Source organism: Onychomys torridus, chromosome 4 (genome assembly GCF_903995425.1).
Source record: "Onychomys torridus chromosome 4, mOncTor1.1, whole genome shotgun sequence".
In the NCBI taxonomy this organism is placed as follows: domain Eukaryota; kingdom Metazoa; phylum Chordata; class Mammalia; order Rodentia; family Cricetidae; genus Onychomys; species Onychomys torridus.
Genome location: NC_050446.1, coordinates 146,763,136 through 146,782,525, shown reverse-complemented (window position 1 = coordinate 146,782,525; position 19,390 = coordinate 146,763,136). Strand labels below are relative to the sequence as shown.

At 37.1% G+C, this 19,390-nt stretch overlaps 1 protein-coding gene across 2 annotated transcripts in view; it reads left to right on the top strand.

Moving 5' to 3' along the window:
• Positions 1–13,877, top strand: part of Xrn2 (5'-3' exoribonuclease 2) — a 78,572-nt gene extending 64,695 nt beyond the window's left edge. For both annotated transcript variants that reach the window (XM_036184562.1, XM_036184563.1), the window contains 3 exons: positions 4,027–4,090; positions 9,397–9,535; positions 13,353–13,877. In XM_036184562.1, coding sequence (XP_036040455.1) covers positions 4,027–4,090; positions 9,397–9,535; positions 13,353–13,418 — 269 coding nt within the window. In that variant the 3' untranslated portion in view covers positions 13,419–13,877. The remainder of the gene's footprint in view (positions 1–4,026; positions 4,091–9,396; positions 9,536–13,352) is intronic.
• The last annotated feature ends 5,513 nt before the right edge of the window (positions 13,878–19,390 follow it).

Here is a 19,390-nt window from a genome sequence, read left to right as displayed (position 1 = left end):
TGGAGGGATTATATCACTGTGGAGGTGGTCTTTGAGATCTCATATATGCTCAAGGCACACCCACTGTCTCAGATTACTTCCTGTTGCCTACCTAGCAAGTTGTAGGATATCTCAGCTCTGGTACCATGTCTGCCTGCATGCCACCATGCAGCACCATGATGATTATGGACTAAACCTCTGAAAATGTAAGTCAGCTGCAATTAAATGTTTTTCCTTTATAAGAGTTGCCGTGGTCATAGTATCTTTTCAAGCAATAAAGCAACATCCATCTTTGGGAAATGCTGCCCTAGGTCAGTGGTATTTGACTTTGGCATTTGACTTAACAGGAGCCGATAACCTGTAGAAGAAAATCACTCACTGTAAATTTGAAACTTGAAAGTTTGGTCAGAAACTTTTTTATTTTAGTAAATTTGAAATCAACCACTTTTATCTTACAAAAAATGTTTTTAGTGCCATAATTATTTTCTGTAATATGGTGTAAAATACATTGAAGATGAACCATTTGGCCAAACTGCCACTTCTATCAACTGTTGGCCATTGGTGTTTCTTATTGTTGGGTCTTTAGTTTGCCTTTAATGTGACAGTTTAGGGCTGTATTTGTTTCTTTATTGATAACTTGTTGGAGTCAGGTGTAGCCCTGAATACCCACTATGAATTTAGCATTCGGTTTCTGCATTCCGAAGAACCTGATGTATGACTTCTCATCATTTTGATCAGTAAACTTGTCAATTAGCTGCATTTGAAAAGTGATTTGTGATTATTGCAGTCAGTAGACATGGAATCTTTTCTGTGACTGGCAAGATGATTAAATAAATTGTCACTTGAGAAGCTAATGGTAAAGCTTGGTTGATGTGGCCTTAGGGCTCTAGAAAACAGATAGGTTTTTAAAGACCAAAGGAAAAAATTAACTGTCTTTTTATTCCCCCCTGTGCTTGTGCCTTCTGAAGTGCAATTCATTGTCTCATAGGGTTTTTTTCCCTTCCACTCAAAAAGATCTTCTGTTAGAGCCATACAAATGAATGGTAATAAGTTTGTTTTACTGTCTACTTCATTACTTATCATCCGGGAAATATTTCTGCTTTATGAATACTTAAGGGCTATGTGTATTACTCAGAGCTACATGAAAAAAAAAAACTGTTCAAGGTACCTTTGAAAATTTTTTTGTCTTTATTTTTCATGTTTTTTGGTATTAAAAACAAAGGATGTTTAATAATTATATGACAGAAAATTTAAAAATTTTGTATTTGCTCAGGTTTTAGCAAAACACCATATATTTGCTAATACTGAGATGATGTGAAAAGAGGTTGTACTAAAAGTGAGAATGATATATGAAAGCACTTGATGTACTGGAAATTGTGACATGGGAAGGAGTGTTTGTCAGCATTTCCTAGAGTTTAAAGGTAGACTTAGGAAGTGCTAACCTTGTTGCTTGTGTAGTAAATTCCAGTTCCTGGAAATAATGTTTTCTTAACTTAATGTGCAGCAGGTTTGGATTGAATTTGTGTGTATTGATGGTGGGAATGGCATTACTCTCCAATTGTACACTTTCTAGGAGAAAATAAACAAATTTTCCCTTTTATTTTCAGAATAAAGTGCTCTAGAAAGTGTATTTTAATGTACATGTCTCTTTCATTGTGTTCATTTGAGCTGTAATAAATCAAGTTTCGTGTGAAAGCTTTTTCTAAGTACCATAGAGAGTATGTATTCTGTGGTTATTAGGGGACACCATGGCACCAGAGTTAGAGAATGAAGTCTTAATGATACAGAAAGGCATGTTTCCGAGGTGAGGTGCAGAGGCATGCAGAGTAGTGCTAATAGGGTCGGAATAGATTCACTCGGTTGGTTTGTTTTGTTTACTTTTGTCAGACTGTTACCTAATTCTGTACACATAAAGACACTAGAATACGATAGTTTTTAAACATTTTAATTGATTCTTACTAATTTTTGTATGCTATCTGAATTGGTCATTGGTCTTCAAGTTTAAAAAAGTGATCAGAAAGTACAAATGCTGATTTTTACTTTGAGTAGACTGCTTTCTCATAAATTGTAACTCATTGAAAATTAACAATGTTTAGTAAATGTCAAGTTTTCCATCTAAGGAGGCAACACAAATGAAAATAATTGCTGTTCTTGTAATAATTTCTAGGCTTTACCTCTTTAAGATTTTTCTTGGGGTGAAGGTTTAGCTCAGTTGGTAGAGTGCTTGTCTAGCACAAAGCCGTGGGTTCCATCTCCTATCACCATGGTAGTGGTGCTTAGCTCTTATCCCAGCATTCAAAAATCTGGTAGAGGCAGCAGGACCAGAAAGTTCAAGGTCATCCTTAGCTACACAGAATTTAAGGCTAGCCTAAGATACATGAGACCCTGTCTCAAAAAATAAGGTAAAATACAGACTTTTCCGGCAATTTATAGTCAGTGGTAGTGATTCACTCTGGGTCCACTAGGCAACTTACTTCTCCATTTCTGTAAACTTGATGGTAATTAGCTTCCAGAGTTTCTGTTGAGGCCTTGAGCTGTATTTCATGTCTGGTGGCCATTGAGAAACCTCTGTGTTGTGACTCAGTTTGACTGCTAGTAATTTCATTTTTAAGCAGTAAAACAGATTATACTTCAGCTAGCGAGGCTACTTGGCTTCCCGCTTGAAGAGCTAAGCTTCCTTTCCTTTCTGAAAAACGAGTCCCTAGTCGGTTGCTGGAAACCATGCAGGTTAGTGTGAATATTTGGGTAGTAGTCCACACCCAGACAATTGCCTCAGACTGGCTTTCTCAGTCCTGTGGGGATGGAAGAAAGCCCAGAGCAGAGGAAGCAGCCCTGTCATGCTACAGTCATCAGTTGCCATGTACTTTCTTTGTCCATTTGTGTGGTATGGAATTTTTAAAAGCATAATTCTTTCTTTTTTTGTAAAACCAAATTGTACATGTTTTGGTTCTTTTTTTTTTAACCTTTCTAGAGCTTTATTGGGAGAGAGGAGGAGAGAGGAGAAGAGATGGGGGAGAGAGAGGAGGAGAGATGGGGGAGAGAGAGGACCAGAGAAACAGAGAGACTGCGAGGAGGGAAGAGAGCAGAAAGAGAAAAAGGCCATTTTTTGGTTCTTAACCAAAGCTTTCATTTCTTCCTTCCTTTAAGAAAGTAAATTTGAAAAGCATGGTTTGGGTTTGTGTTTCTGTTAAAATTAAGCCTGAATATATATGGTAAACTGTGCTGCCCTTGCTCTTGTGGGGCTGGAGGTGGGTACTGTCCTCACACAGTGAACTCATTACACAATGTCTGTATGCAGCTGTTTTAATTAGGTCACAGCAGACCCTGTTAAAGGCAGATGGTAACAGCAAGGCTGAAGCCAGGAGCAGTGGTTAGTTGATACTGCCCCTCTGAGTGCTTTGAATGTGAATGCCGTGCTTGGCTAGGAGTGGATGGGTCTTTCCTTGCTTGTAATGCTCAGTTTATGTAGAAGAGCAGCAACCATATGGTTTCTTCTAAGTAGATAAAGTTGCCAGTTCATATTTAAAATAATGAGATGGGGGTTGATGACCAGAAAATTTAAGAAAATGGGTGGTTCTTTCATTAGGTTCTCTGGTGGTTTGTGTTGGGGAGGTGTGCTTTCCACTTGACAGTGTTGTAGCTGGCACACTGGAGAGGAAAGTATCAGCTTACTAGGGTTACTACTACTCGTTCAGTGTGCAGCCATGAAAAAGGCCGAGGTCTCTGATTTGTATAGCAGTTAAAGTGTACATGTAAAATTGTGTGTATGTGTGACATAGTCACACACTGTAACAAGTGAGAGAAAGTGCCAGGATGGCCAAGGTAGTTACCAAAACCACCTTGTTAGCAACAAAACCATAATCAACAAAAGTCTTTGCTGATTCTGTTGGTTATTTTTACATTCATGGTTAATTCTGATTCTGGCATGCTTACTTGGTTTACACACTATCTCATTTCCTTTTCAGACTTTGAATTATAAACTATGTGGGCAGGTGATAGAGAATACTTTAATAAGCCTTTTGTGAATTCCTCCCATTTATTTTCCAGATATGAGGCCCCAAGATTCCTGGCGAGGTCCCCCTCCTCTTTTCCAGCAGCAAAGATTTGACAGGTAATGCTAAAACAAGCATGCTTTAAATGCTTCCTGTATCAACATCTGGGGTGTGTTGGCTACTTACAAACCAAAACCTACCTAGTTTGAAATAATACTTTCCCTCACTCCAGATCATTTTTCCTGCACCCATTTTTAGGGAATATGAAATTACTACTTTAAATTAAAATGCTTGTGTTTATATAGTTTCCTATGTTTCTTAGTTCTCTTGGGCTTTATTTTATTGAAGCTTTGGGGTACTCTAAAAATGCAACACAGAGAATGTAAAATTGTATTAGGTTTTTGTCAGGCTAAACAAATTTCTTTTTATCAGGGTTGTGCAGTTTAATGAGGCATAACTAATGGTCTTCTACTTTTATCATGTCTGCCAGCAGCACAGCATTAGTACAGACCAGCTATTGATTCTTACTACAGACCTCTTCAAGTCCTAATCAGCTTCTTTGGTACAACTTTTTCAGGGCTGACAGGCCTATTGTAGGGCAGTGTCACGGTAGGTCAGTAGTTATTAGTTGCCACTGAAAACAGTTTCTTTAACTACTTAAGACTCAACTGAATTAAATGCAGAAGGGACTCAGAAGAGGATTATGGGATCTGCAGTCTAATAAGTACCATGGACTTGGAAGAATGTGACATGGTTTAGTAACAAGGGATGTTTGACATGTGTTCCTTCATTCATAAGTTCAGTGTTCCTAAGTCAGATGAACTATCCATGAGAAGTCAGCTGGGCATGTTATGAATAATTATATTAACATCTGTAGGATAATATTTTTAATGGTGCTTTAAAATCCAGGCTGGATTGTAGTTTGTTAGCATTAATAAATGCAAAACCAAATGGAGTCCCATCACAGTAAAGCTTCCTTTTTCACTTTTCCAGTTACTATCTGTTTTTTCTTTGCTAAGTTAGCCATTTTGGTCTGTTCACATCTATAATGCATGCAGTACATTAACAAATGGGGCTAGAAATAGTGCTCTTCTTATACAAACACTCAATAGTTCTTTAGCTCCTCCAGAATTATTACTATAAAGATTTGTGTAATTCAACTGTATTGATGGTGTCAGCTACCTCATGCAAGTCATATTTTAAATTCAATACTAGTAAGTACATGTTGATGTTTCCTGTGCACATGCTCAAAGCATACAGCATGTACTATTTATTATCAAAGTAGCCCAGGCTAGCCTCGAACTTCCAGTCCTCCTGCCTTAATCTCCCAAGTGTGAGAGTAAAGATTACAAGTATGCAACACAACCAACTTAACACCATTTTAAAGTAGAAATAAAGGGATGCGTTCTTCTAAATTATTGTACTTGCTTTCTTTCTATTGTTACTCACTTCTTTGCTATGTTAATAACAATCTCTAATGATTATCTTCAGCTTAAGAATTATCAGCACTGTTAACATCTTTTCATAAATGTGACTGTATGTTTCTCCCAGCAACCTTCTAAAGTAGATGCAATCAATTTTCATTTTTACTAAAAGTGAAACACATAGTTCAGTAGCTTATCCAAGGTCACTCTTCCATGCTATTCCTTACCAAGAAACTTTTTCGTAGAACAGAATTCAGCAGACTATTTACTCTGAGTCACAGCACGTCAAAGGAAATGAAGGCTTGGCTTGCACTTCAGAGGTTCCTGCACTTTCAGTGGCTTTCCTTTCTCTCTGTACACACATTAACTTTTTCTAAGACTACCATCTTTGTCTCCTTCCTTGCCCTGTTGACCATTTTCTTGTTCTTACTCTACCAAGCACTGTTAGTACCCTGACGACTTTGTGAACCCAGGAAGCTAGGAATGGGTTCTGTATGTATTTTGGATTGTTTTAGGTGCTTTAAAATCATCCCTGAAAGAAAAAGTTAAAGTTATGCAGTTATCGAGTCCTTAACTCGTGGTTATTTAGAAAATGGAACTCTTTACTTTTGGAGGTAGGGTCTTACTATACTGCCACATTGGTCTGCAACTTGTACCCCTTGTGCCTCAGCCTACCAAGTACTAGTGAACTAAACCATTTTATTCATAAATAAAAAGTAAGTTTGAATTCTGCTCTCCTAAGCTGTAGCTAATAAGTGGGTACAATCCATTATTTATTTCCAAGGCACTTGTCATTCCAGCTATTCAGTCCTTACGAGACCAAGAGGAGGAACAAGTTTTATTTTACCAAGAAATTATGGATAGTTAATGGTGGTAGTCTTAGGAGAGCCAAGTTTTTATAATCCCTAGTTCAGAGCATTTCCAGTGCACTATCTTTTAGTGTTGTTAAGAATCCTATTAGAAAAAAACCTTTTGAATGTATCTTGTTTCCTCAACTACATTATGCTGTCTTGAATTATTTTTTCCTTTGGGATAGTACTTTAAATCCATATATTCCTTTGACCTAAAAATATAGTGAGAGGGCTCAGTGGGTAAAGGCCCCAGCCACCAAGCCTGACAACCTGGTTTGTATCCCCTGGACTCACATGGTAGAAGGAGAACACTAATTCCTGAAAGTTGTCTTCTGACCTCACACTCATGCACACATGCAAATGTGAATACACGAAAATAAATAAATGTCATATCTTTAAGAAAGAAAAACCAGTAAGAGACAAAGATGATGGCATACATCTGTAATCTTAGCACTGAGAAAGGTGAGGCAGAAGGATTTGAGTTCAAGGCCTACCAGGGCTACTTAGACCCTGTCTCAAAAACAAACAAGCCATTTTCCCCTCCCCAAAACAAAGTAACTTCATGTTAATGGTGCCAGTACTAAGCAGAGTTAGCCATCATTTTAGTTTCTTTTCATCCTATACAAGGCAACCATTTACTTTAGTTTTTTTACTTGTGGGTGTTCAGCTCAGTGATGAGAAAACCTTTAAAAATTGATTAACCATAGTACAAACTTAAATTACCTAAATTGGTGGACTTCAGTTACCAACTACTCTCCAGAGCAGTAATTTGGAAACTTAAGAATATTGTTGCCACAGTGGTACCTACTAAGAAGTGCCTTGGCTTATAAATTACCTCAGTTTATAACCACTAACTAGGTTTTGTTCTTTCTGAGACAGAGTTTCACTGTGTTGTGTAGCCCTGGCTGCCCTGAAACTCATTCTGTAGACCAGACTGGCCTTGTTCTTAGAGAGATCTGCCTATCTCTGCCTTCCAAGTGCTGGGATCAAAGGCATGCACTACCACTGCCTGGCTAGAGCCACTAATTATTATTTTTTATTTATTTAATTTGCTTTTTTGAGACAGGGTCCCGCTGTGTGGCTTTGGCTATCTGGAACTTGCTAAGTAGACATGCTTGGTCTCAAATTCATAGAGATCGGCCTGCCTCTGCCCCCAGAGTGTTGGGAATAAAGGTGTGTGCCACTATACCTGTCCTAACTATTAAAACTTATGGTGGGCCATCTTTAGGGTTTTCCTCTCACATTTTACAAACTTTTGTCAAATAATTTTCAGTTTGCTTATATTTGCAAATTAATATAATTAACATAAAAATGATTGCTTTGTGGTCAATACATGTGTCTCTGCCCTCAAACAGGAGTGATAATACATGCCACTGCTAAATTGTTCTTTCTGTTTAAATTTCATTATTAATTATTTTTATCATAGGAATTATCTTTGAGCAAAACTATTAGTGATTATTTTGAACAAAAAGAAAAATTGTATGTTTTACACTATGGCTTTGTTTTCCAGCTTACTTTATAAGATTAAAAAAAATTAGTCACAATACAGTATATGAGTTCAGTTTTGACTTGTGTGCTTTGCACATACATTCCAACATTGATGGTCCTTGATCATAACCTATTATTAGATCACTCATCTCTGCGGAGATCAGAAAAGACCAATCTTGTGTGTTTATAGAGCTGTCCTTATGAATCAGGTAGGCCATTCTGGCCAGAATTTGTTTGCACTGATAATAACCAGCACCTCACTCTGACTTTGAATCCCATGCAGCCTGTTGTATTAGAGCTCTGGTCACAAGAATAATCACTTTGCATTTTTGTTGTTTTTAAGAAGGCTTGTTGTAAGTGAAGAAAGAGTAGAGAGGACAGTCAGATATGAATAGCCAGCTGTAAGAATCACCCAACGAGTCCAACTTTAGGCTTTTATCCCTAAGATTTTCTCTCCCATGAAGAAGTGAAATTCATATGCTGATATTATTAGAGTGAATGCTGGCCAGTCACAATGTAAAATTTCACTGAAAGCTTCCTGGCATCATTTGTGTCCCCAATGTTTCTAATGTTAAAGTACACAGGAACGTTTTTGCTTCTGTTTAGTTTTTCTCCTGACTATAAAATAAAACTTGAAAGTGAATACTGAGAAAGTTCCATTTTAAATGGTGATTATTGCCTTTAGAAATATCTTTGCTACATCGTTTATGTGACAGGTTTTAATTAAGTTATGATTTAATGCCTTGTACCTGTTGTTGTATATCTAAAGTTAAAATAGGCACTTGAAGACAATTAAAACATGTCTTTCAACTAGTAATCTGGGACAACAAACTGGGTTATAATAGCTGTTGAATCTGTGTTCCCATGTAAACTGTACACCAAATGCCAGTCAGCCCATGCCAATTAGTGCTCATGTTGCTAGGTCACCATGGTCAATTGAAAGCTGCATCAATAGAACTTGAAAAGATTTCTTCACGATCAGACCTTCTGACATATTGAGCAGAATAATGGATGGGAAAAAACAGCCAAGTCCCCTACCCTGGATTCAAAATACTCAGCAGTAAGAATTCACTTGCAACCTGCAATTAACTAGAAAGAATAGAATCTAAGAAGGAGTCTGGACATTTTTGAAAATAAAGCCGCTTTCTTTTACTTCTACGTGTTTACTCTTTTGGACAGCATCATAAATGTAGCTCGCTTGCCGATTGTGGGTCTAGAGCTTCAAATGATAAAACGAAACTTCACATTTAAAACTACAAAGTATTTTGTAAAAGTTAATCAATTAACTTTAAGCATCCTCATTTAAAAAAATATTTATTATTGTGTGTACACACACTAATGTGGCAGTGTATGTATGTCACAGTGCACATGTGAAGGTTCCCACTTGGGCCTTGGAATTGAACTTAGATCATCAGACTTGTAAGGCAGGAACTTGGACCATCTTAGCCATCCCATTACCTCTAAACTTCCCTTTTAATAAGTTGTGGTGCTTTATGAAATGCACTGGTTACAAGAGACATAAAGGCCACCATATTGCATATCTACAATATAACAAATCTAGGGAAATTAGATTGTCCTAAAATTTGGAGGAGACAACCTGACTATTTTAGGCTTGTGTTGTAAAGCAGGCTTCACTTCTGATATAAATATGTCTTTCTATAGAAGTGTCGGAGCTGAACCTCTACTGCCGTGGAACCGGATGCTCCAAACCCAAAATGCAGCCTTTCAGCCAAACCAGTACCAGATGCTGGCTGGGCCTGGAGGATATCCACCCAGACGTGATGATCGAGGAGGAAGACAGGTAATAAATACAATGTGGGCTGCAGAGAAAAAGCAGAATACTACTCACTGTTAAGCTTGTTTCTTGGGACTTAATATTTTCCTACGGAGAAAATATTAATAGAGTGACTTAGCTCAACTTTTGTCATCGTTAAAAATGCATCTCAGGGAAGTACCTCACCTAAATAGTTTATACATGGACAGTCCTCAAGAATCCCGGGCTAGAAGCACCCTTTATCATAGCAGTCAATAGGCATGAGTCACAGTCACCAAAACACCTTTTTTACCCTGGAGAATATCCTTTTCTAATATAACTAGATTTATCATTAACAAACAAAAACTGACTGGAAGCCAAAAGGAAGAACAGCAGCAACAGAACAACAAACAAAAACCACCCTGCCTCTTCACCAGTTGTCTTTATTCATCCCAGGATTCTTACCTGATTCATCATTGAGTCCCTCTTTGTGGAAGCAAATTTTTCTTCGAAGATTTTTCCATACATTTTTATACTAAATAGAAAGTGCCATGTGATTCTAATGAGCACTATAATTCATAGATAAGTTGAGATGATACAAGTTTTGTTTTTTAATCCATCCAATCTTAGCAACATTTAAGGCTGGGGTCTATTTAACTTAATTTCTCCTAGCAATTTGATACCCTGGACAGAATTTATATGCACTTGAATCTAATCCTGGGTGGAGAACAGGATTAGAATGGTGAAACTCAGTGTGTGTAGTGTTCCTGGCATTTGGTACTCTCAGTGATGTGATGGGTTATAAATTGTTTACCTGGCGTTGCCTCCAGGTCTTTTGTAGTCCTTTGCATATTGATTTTCTAAGTTGTTTTTACTTTGTGCCCCCCCCCCCAAGATCTCTGACATCTAAGGAAGATTTGTCTGTTTCAACAAGAAAGTAGTCACCTTAATTGTTTATAGTTAATGCCTTTTGAGAAAATTTTGTTATAAATCATTAAAATCATTTCATAGAATTTTTCCTTTAAATTTTCCACCCAACACCTCTGAAAATTCACATCAGGAAATTGCTGCTCTGTGCTACTGGGGTTTAAATGGCACTAGGCAATTAAAATCACAGCTTTTTTTTTTTTTTAATGAAGACATTTAGAACTGAGAAAACCTTGGAGAATGCGATGTCCAATCACTTCATTTTGTAAGTAAGGAACTGAAAGCCTGTAACCTCATAGTTTGGAGGCAGAGCTGGAGATACTGAACCCCAGTTCATCTTCTTGCCTCTGCAAGAGGCCAAGGAGATTTTCTTTTTCAAGGGATTCTGCTGTTAGAAGAGGTGGAATTCTTCACTGAGAAGATATATAAACAAGTTAGAAGACTCTTTTAGAAAATACACTCATTCTTTTCATTCTTATTTCCACTTAGTTTTTGTTAAATGACAACCATTAAAATTACAATAAATTATTACAGAGAATCACGCCCATGCCTTCATTTTATTTTTAGTAACATTGATATGTCTAAACAAGTCCTTAGCCCACATTGCAGCCTCAAGGGTCTATCCTACTATATAATGTAAACTACTTAAGTGACAAAGTAGAAGCCTGTGGTCCTAAATAGAAATGTTGTCTTTCTTTTAGACTCAAACCCAGTACCAGACTCACTCAGCAAATGCTCTTACCACTGAGATATCCCCAACTGTATGAATTTTTTATGTATAGAAATGTTTTTGCAAGCATAATTATGTAATAACTTTATTACTTAATGTTTTGATTTTTCATTGAACAAAAAAATCTATTCCTAAATAATTGGTCATTAGGCCTCAGTATGTCTCTTCTTTTGGTTAAATAAGATGACTTTCTTACCAAGGGCTCAGAATGGTGGGGAAATTTTAAAGCACTGTCTCTACAGCATGAATAATACCTGTGTAGGCTCAAACCAGACAAAATCCCAGCATGGAGAGGGAAGGTGGACACAAAGTCCCACCCTTAGTTTAGGAGCTATTGGCAGCTGATCGCCATTGGGAGAGAGGGAAAGTTGTGGTGGTTTTTGTTGTTGCTGCTGTTTGTTTGAATGCTGTGGGATGTCTTTCTGTATGCTGTGAATATGTGTTGCTCCCATTGGCTAATAAATAAAGCTGTTTTGACCTATGGCAAAGCAGCTTAGAGGCAGGCAGGAAATTCAGCAGAGATGTAGAGAGAAGAAAGGAGAGTAGGGAGAGATGCCAGCCACTGCCCAAGGAGCAGCAAGATGCCAGCAGACTGGTTAATTTAAGATGAACAAGCTAGCTAGCAAGAAGCCTGCCATAGCCATACAGTTTGTAAATAATATTAAGCCTCTGAGTGATTATTTTATAAGCGGCTCAAGGACTGAGGGCCCAGGCGTGCCTGAGAAACTTACCACTACATTGGCATACCAACTTGGGGCCCTCGAATTTCCGTAAGGCCTAAAAGAGTTTTAAAAGGGCGTCTGAACACACAGTAACAGAGCCAAAACCAGCTTCCTACTTGTGTCTCTCATTCGGGCCATGGTACAGAGATACTCACAGTATTCAGGCTTGAGCACAGCATGGGAAATTTCCACATCAGTACAGAGTTATCTCCAAGCTGCACAGCAGGATGCATGGCGGATTTAGCATTTACTCATACAGACAAAACAGTTTATGAGCCAACTGCATGCTACCTGATGGCAGCATTGGACTCCAGATTTGCTGGGTAAGCATGACTCTCCTGGGTACCTCTGCCACTTCAGTCTTTGCCATGCTACAGTTTGCAATAATCAAAGGGGGGGGGTATATAAATTGTAGAAAGAGATTTCCTCTGAGGTGAGAAAGTGGGAAACTCATAATTTTTGAGATATTAGCTAACAGGTAAAGTAGGATAATTTAAAAATAAGCATAGTGAATTTTGTTGTGGAGATCTTTTAAGTTTTTTAAGGGCCTTGAGCAAAGACTGGCATTGATATTTACATGGTCTAAATCCCACAGACATTACTATTTATTGGGTTTCTCTTGTACTGGTGTAGACTAAAACAAGTATGTATAGATCAATAGAATTCAAGTTAGTAAGTTTATATATTTAAATACATGCAGCTTTGCTGAAACAAATGTACTTTTTATCCTTTTTATCTCTTAACATTGGAAAGATATTAATGACATGTCTTACTTATTTACCTCTTTGTAATTAAAGAATAAGAGACATCAAAAAAGAAAAGGATTATAGATACACAAAAGACAGATTCAGATGGAATAAACTTCTAAATGGTTTACATTTTATATAAAAAACGTATGTAGGCTTAAAGAGAGAGGAAAAGGAGGATAGACATTTATATAAATAAATAGTTTCAAAAAATAGAAAGTCTTTAAAGAGACAATAAAAGTAATATAATAAGCCATGTAAAGATGGATTGACCACTCTGCAGTGAAGGCCACATAGCCAAGAGTATGTGGGCATTACAAACTATACTTGATAGGTTTAAAAACAAAAAACAAAACAAAACAAAACCCACAAAGTTGAGTGGTTTGAGAAGAATAGGGGAAAGGGATGAATATGATCAAAATACATTGAAATTTGTAAAGAACTAATAAAAATGTAAAAGAAAACCCACTGTACATATTTATAGGAAACATTTCATTGTTCATTTGTATTTTAGGGAATTTCTTAGATGTGATTATTAATGTTTGTTGGGTTGATGCTCAGTAATTCAGCCTTTGTGTGGTTCTTTGTAACAAGCTATGTAGAGCTATAGGCTTAGAGCACATACTTAAGAAGACTTCCCATGTGATGTATCTTTGTGCTTTTACACAAAGATGTAGGGTTAATTTCTTTATTAGGCATATTAATCCAGAAGATAAACTCTTTCTTTTGTTTACTTTCAGGGATATCCCAGAGAAGGAAGGAAATACCCTTTGCCACCGCCCTCGGGAAGATACAGTTGGAATTAGGCTTTTGTAAAGCTTTCCCAAGTCCTTTCATCATTATACACTTTATGCTATTTGTGGAAAGGAGATTTCTTTCTCAAGTAGTAGTTTTTAATAAAACTACAATACGTTGTGTATTTCTTTTAACTGTGTGTATATTTTTACTGATCTGATCTCACTGTTTTATGTTGCTTTCCAGAGATGTATGTTGCATAATACAGTGGGTCTGAATTTTATTATTGCTTGTAAACACATTTGATGAAATTAGGAGTCCTGGGTTTTCATTATGGTTAAAATTCAAGCCAGCTCTATGCTGATTTTGACACACATAAATAATTAGGTATGGACATTTGTACTGCACATTCAGCAGATTAGAGCCTGTGTTGCTCAGCATTTCTTTGGAAACATTTCATTAAAGTACTTGTCTTACAGAAATTTGTGGAATTTAGTAAAAAAATAAAATAAAATAAAAATAACTAAACTTCAAAATCTCTGGTGTCTTGTGTTCTTTATTTCAGCTGAAAGTCTTGGCTTAGGATGCTTTTTTTGTAAGTCAACTTTTACAGAGAACAGTTGCTACAATTAGATGTCAAAAGCAAGTCAGTGGCAGCAGATTTGAACAGGATATGGTCGGCACTTCAGAAGCTTTTATTATATTAGCATGTTAATAATACATCTTTGTGAATATTTACAGTTTCACACATTTCATACTTGTTTTCTGGTTTTAAGGACTTCTAAATTGCTTAAGTTTAGGGACCATCTAAAAATTCAATTTCAAAAAATTCAATTTATAGCTAAAGAATCTATACTCAGCATACTTCAAATGATATTTCATAGTAGAATTCAATCTGGGCTCTTCCTTCCTTTCAATTGAACACACTAAGTACCTAAATGTGTGTTTGGAGTTCACACACAGCGTTTTCATTTAACTACCAAAACAAACTTAGACAGGACACCTTCCTGTAAAGACTGAGGCCCTGTCTCCGTTTTCCATCCTAGCCTAAGCTTATCTGGTAAGATTTCTCTTTGACCTTCTGACTTAGGACATTTGTGCTGTAATACACAGCTAAACACACTTGTTAATCTTTGCTTCCGTGGGAAAAATTCACCTTACCTTTGAATAGATAGGCATTTTGAATTGTTGAGTTCATTGCTGTGCTGTAAAAGCAGCAGGATCCTTTTGTTGTTGAAATAAAGTCTCTATTAGGAATTGTCAACCTTAGTATGTTGCCATCACTCCACATTATAGTAATGAATCCTACTATTAACTTCTCATTTTCCAAACATTAAAGCTGGCTAGCTCTCTAAATAAAGTACTGTATATTCCAAAGAGAGCATGCGTTTTCTTGTATATAGTTTCATAGATTCCCCAAACTCGCACTAGTGCTTTTTATTTCCCCGATTCCTTGGTTTTAGTTTAGTTTTCAAATTCTGATTTTGACTGATGGATCCTGAAGAAGTCTAAGCAGAAGGCCTAATGAAGTTAGCTGACCAGGTTCTCTCTTGTGAAATGGGTGTGTCCTGAGAAATCTTCCAGTTCCTGAACACTTGGATCATTCTCTTCCCCCTCCCCAGTCTCTGACTGACTTGTAACCGTGTTAGAATAGAAAAATACCTTTATTTCAGTGAAAGTGCTATTTAAAACTTTCAAGTGTCTCACTGCAAGTCTTAGTGTTGCAAGCAACAGGCTAGTTTTGTTACTTGTATTCCATTATGTTACCTTTAGGGCACCTTTTTTCAGAGTCTCAATAAATTGTGTTGTCAGTGCCTGGAAACATCTGCTAAGAGAAACCTAGTAAGGAGCAAGCAACTACCTTAGCCCTAGAGTGCCAAGGGGGTGATGTGAAAGTACAAAGCCATCTGTGAATGGGTATTAGATTGCCATTTTAGCTTTTCAGAGGCAAATAGGGTATAATGACCGGTAGGTTAATTTTCTTGCAAAGACCTGGGGCATCACAGCAGGGCTGTGTTGGCATAGGAATCCTTCCACCTATGGATAGAAGTCATGCTCAGGGGTTTGACTAGGATGAAGGGTTAGGACACAAAAGGACTTCATAGTTGAGGCTGAGCTGGTGACAGTGCCTGGGAGCAGGGGTCTAGCAGGGCCAAGGAGAGTTAGCTGCCCCTCATAATCAAGGTTATGCAGTGTCTGGCCCAATTAGCCTCCCTGTGGAGTCTGGAAGCTGAGGCCATTGGCCTAGGTTTCTGACGCCCCACAGTCTCAAGGACCCCAACACCTGCCCAGGAGCAGGCAGACAGACCGGCAGTGTCAAGTAGGGTGGGTGTGGAGAATCTCAGACCTTCCACCCTGGGGCACTCACTGTAGCACCCTCTCCATTCCCTGGACGCGGCACCATCACCCTTTCAATTCTCCAGCAAGTGCACACGATGGACCTGTAGAAACATCAGACACAGCCCCCAACCCCTGCCCCAGGTTTCTGTGAAAATGCAAAGTTTTGACTATAACTGAAAATTAGCTCTGCCTAGAAATCTAAAATCTAGACATCCTCTAGAGTCAATTTGTCCCCAATCAGAAGCCACGTAGTGGCTTTACTACTCTGTCTTTATTCTCAAGACTTCATATGCACTGTGAAAGGGTCAGAAAATGAAGGTGCCATCAACTGTATTCCTGGTGACTGGCCCAGTCTAACCAGGAAAAAGGTAAAAGAATGAACAAAGTAACAAGCATCCAATTCTTGAAATATGCTTGCTCAGTATTAATTCCAACAGATATTCTTTGTGGCTCTTTTTCTATATTATATCTGGGATAAAAAGACAACATGCTTTACTTTGTTTGAAATGGTACTAAAGCTATTCACTACTGCAAAACTGTGCACTTTGAGCTTATACAGTATTAATGGTTATTTTTTTTATTAGAAGTTACCTAAACAATTACTGAGGTTACAGATTTTTTTTTTTTTTAAACAGCATTTCATTCCATTTCAGATAAACATTCTAAAGCAAAACTAAACAACCAAAACCCTCTGTCAGAAACTTCGATCACCATTAAACTTAGAAAAAGTAACCTGGAGATCACAAATCTCCATACTCACTGGAGGGAAGAGCCTTAGGTGACATGGATGTGGTTCCCCAGTCTGGCATCTCTGAAATTTCCCCCAAACTCACCAATTCTCACTAACAATAAGGTGACTCATGTCTTATAAATGTATCTGAGTTCTCTGTCTCACTTGAGATTGTGCTTGTGGATAGCAAATAACATTGTTTCAAAAAACCTAAATTCAAATAATTAACATACAGGGGTCCACCATAATACTGTGGCATTAAATGGCAGGGTAGTATTATCTGTGCTTTGATTGTATCTGAACTGGAATTTATATTGCTACCATATAATGCTTTATTTTCTCATTTGCACAAATTGACACCTAAAAATCAAATCTATACATCTTTATATAATTATGGCCCATGAATTCATTTTTAGAACCATTACTGTTCAGTGTAGTTAACAAAGCAAGCCAGTGGAAGGTGTGTGCACTTTGTGAACAGGATTGAGTCTCTGATTGGCTTTAAATTGAAAGTAAACAGCTACTAGCAGAACACATCTGTGTTGATTAACTGTTTGTTCTGACCTTTAGATTGTGGTTCTAAGCAAAGCCTTAAATAGGACAACTGGGTTACACTCTCACCCTTGCATATACGAAAACCTCCTTCTTGTGTCCTTCAAAACTGCACACTCTCATACTTCAATTTACATCCTAATGAAGACCAAACGGAAGTGCCTACCATCCCGGCTGTTACTCCCTGCAACTTTCCTTCTGCATTTGGCTTTCCGGGCCTCTGCTGGAAAAGATGTTAGACTCCAAAATGTATAACAAAACGTTACATCTGCAGAGTTAGCATTTCTGAAACCCGGTTTTGCTATGGCCTCAGCTCAACTTAGAGAGGGCTTTGTTCCTCCCAGCCCCTGCTCCAGTCCTCCCTCTTGGTTGTGGAGACACTTATCCTCCTCTTCAGTTAATGAGTTTCACCTAGTCTAGCCGTTTGTATTTTCATAAAAGATCTGTGAAGCACCAACTGCAAAAGAAGAGAAAGGCTCTTGCTTTGCATTAATCAGAAAGTGGAATTCTATAGTAAAAACATTTCTTTTAATGTTTCAGGAATCAAACCTTTTCCTAATGTCAGGATGTGCTCAGTAAGTCTCTGGGTGTAGAATGTTAAGCCCTCTGCAGCAATTACCTCAAGCTTGGATTTTTTTTCCCCCCTACTTAAGAGAATGCTGAATGGAAAAAGATATGGCTACAGTAAATATACTTTCAGAAAATGGTGAATGGAAAGAAGATTGCTCCCAGTGACATTATTTTCAGTAGAGTTCATTTAATTTAAAGGATTCTTTGTCCTGGAAATAAGTTATCTAGGAAAAAAAACTGTAACAGGTTTATTTTCCTTAAGGGTATCATTGGATGCTCATGGACCATAAAGCTATTGTTTTTGTAAGTGTTGATCTGTAAAAATAAAAAAAAGAATCATAAACTGTGTGGATTTTAAAAACATTTTCTAGAGGTAACAGAGCCAAACTGATGAAAACAAAGCACTTTGAACCGAAGCACATCAGTAATGGCTTTACCAGCAAGATTAACACTGATTTCTGAAGTCAGTCTACTAGTAATGCAAAATCTCAAGTTAGGAGATTTTTCGGTATGTTTATCATACCATTATTATTATTTTTTTGTTTTTGTTTTACTAATTTGTCTATTAAAATGCTTTAAAATTAAATCTCATCCTGCAAAAAAAACCACACTGGTGGTTTGATAAAAGACAGTCTCTTTGCTACACGGCCCCTCCTTTCCTTGCAGTGAGAGGAACGAAAGTTTATTTATTTAATTTATTTTTTAAAGACGATTTACTTTATAAAGTACATTTTGGAGTTCAAGTTTGACTTCTATGTGCCTTCCTATACAGTTACTTGGAACTTTCCAGAAAAATGTTCAAACCATGAAAGGAAACCGAATGTTTCAGTCCCAAATTAGTTCTTCTAAAAACTCAAATACAGAAGAGGGTGTGTGTGGGGGGTCTCTCTTGACCATCTGTTTTGATTATTTGAAAGTACGTTTGCCCATTTTATTTCTTTTACCTTCCATTAATTCTGGTAAGTTCACATTATTCATTTGGCTTTCCCCCCTCCAATATGACTATTTTAATAATGAGAAAATGAGCTGTATTGCCACACTCTGCCAAAAGGAAGAAAAAAAATCCCTACAACATTTAATAAAAAGAAATGACCTCTTAACTCTTAGAAAAAAGTACTTAAGGTTTTTTAAGTTATATTTAAATATCCATTTGAAATATTGGAAATATAAATTGGCATATCAAAGAGTAAATACATTTATACAATAAAAATTGGTGCAACTCCTAAGTTCTGATATGATGGAAAAGTATAATTATCTTAATTTTATGTATATCTTGATTACAATTCAATAAATCACCTTGACATGTTTTAAAATAGATTGGTAGTAATATTGACAGTTTTACTTGCTTGTTTTAGTACTTTGTCGAGTTCAAATTCAAGCAAAAATACTTTAACGAGAATAAATACCATGTTTATAGAAGGAAATGGTATGTTTCTCAGCTAATTTGGAAAGACCAGATTCTACATAAAAATATTTTACAACCCTTCCTTATGATGAGCTTCATCTTGGGGGTGGGGATTGTGCTCTTCTAGGATAATATACAATTACTTGTTTGCCTAATAATGAACAAGATATTTTAAAATCAGCATTTAAATGCAAAGACAGTAACGATCCATATAATTAGGATTTCGATTCTTTTTATTCCATTGCTCTGTTTTACCCAAATGGCAGTAATTCCTCGGCAATCATGTTGCTGTGTATATGATCCACTTTGGGCTACAATTCAATTTACTTTCAATCAAGCATTAACGAAATTGCACTTAGGGGAGGGGCTTTGCAAATTAATCTCCCAAAATAAATTCCACTTCAAGGATTCATCGTGAAAGCTGGTTGATTTATAGAGATACAAAC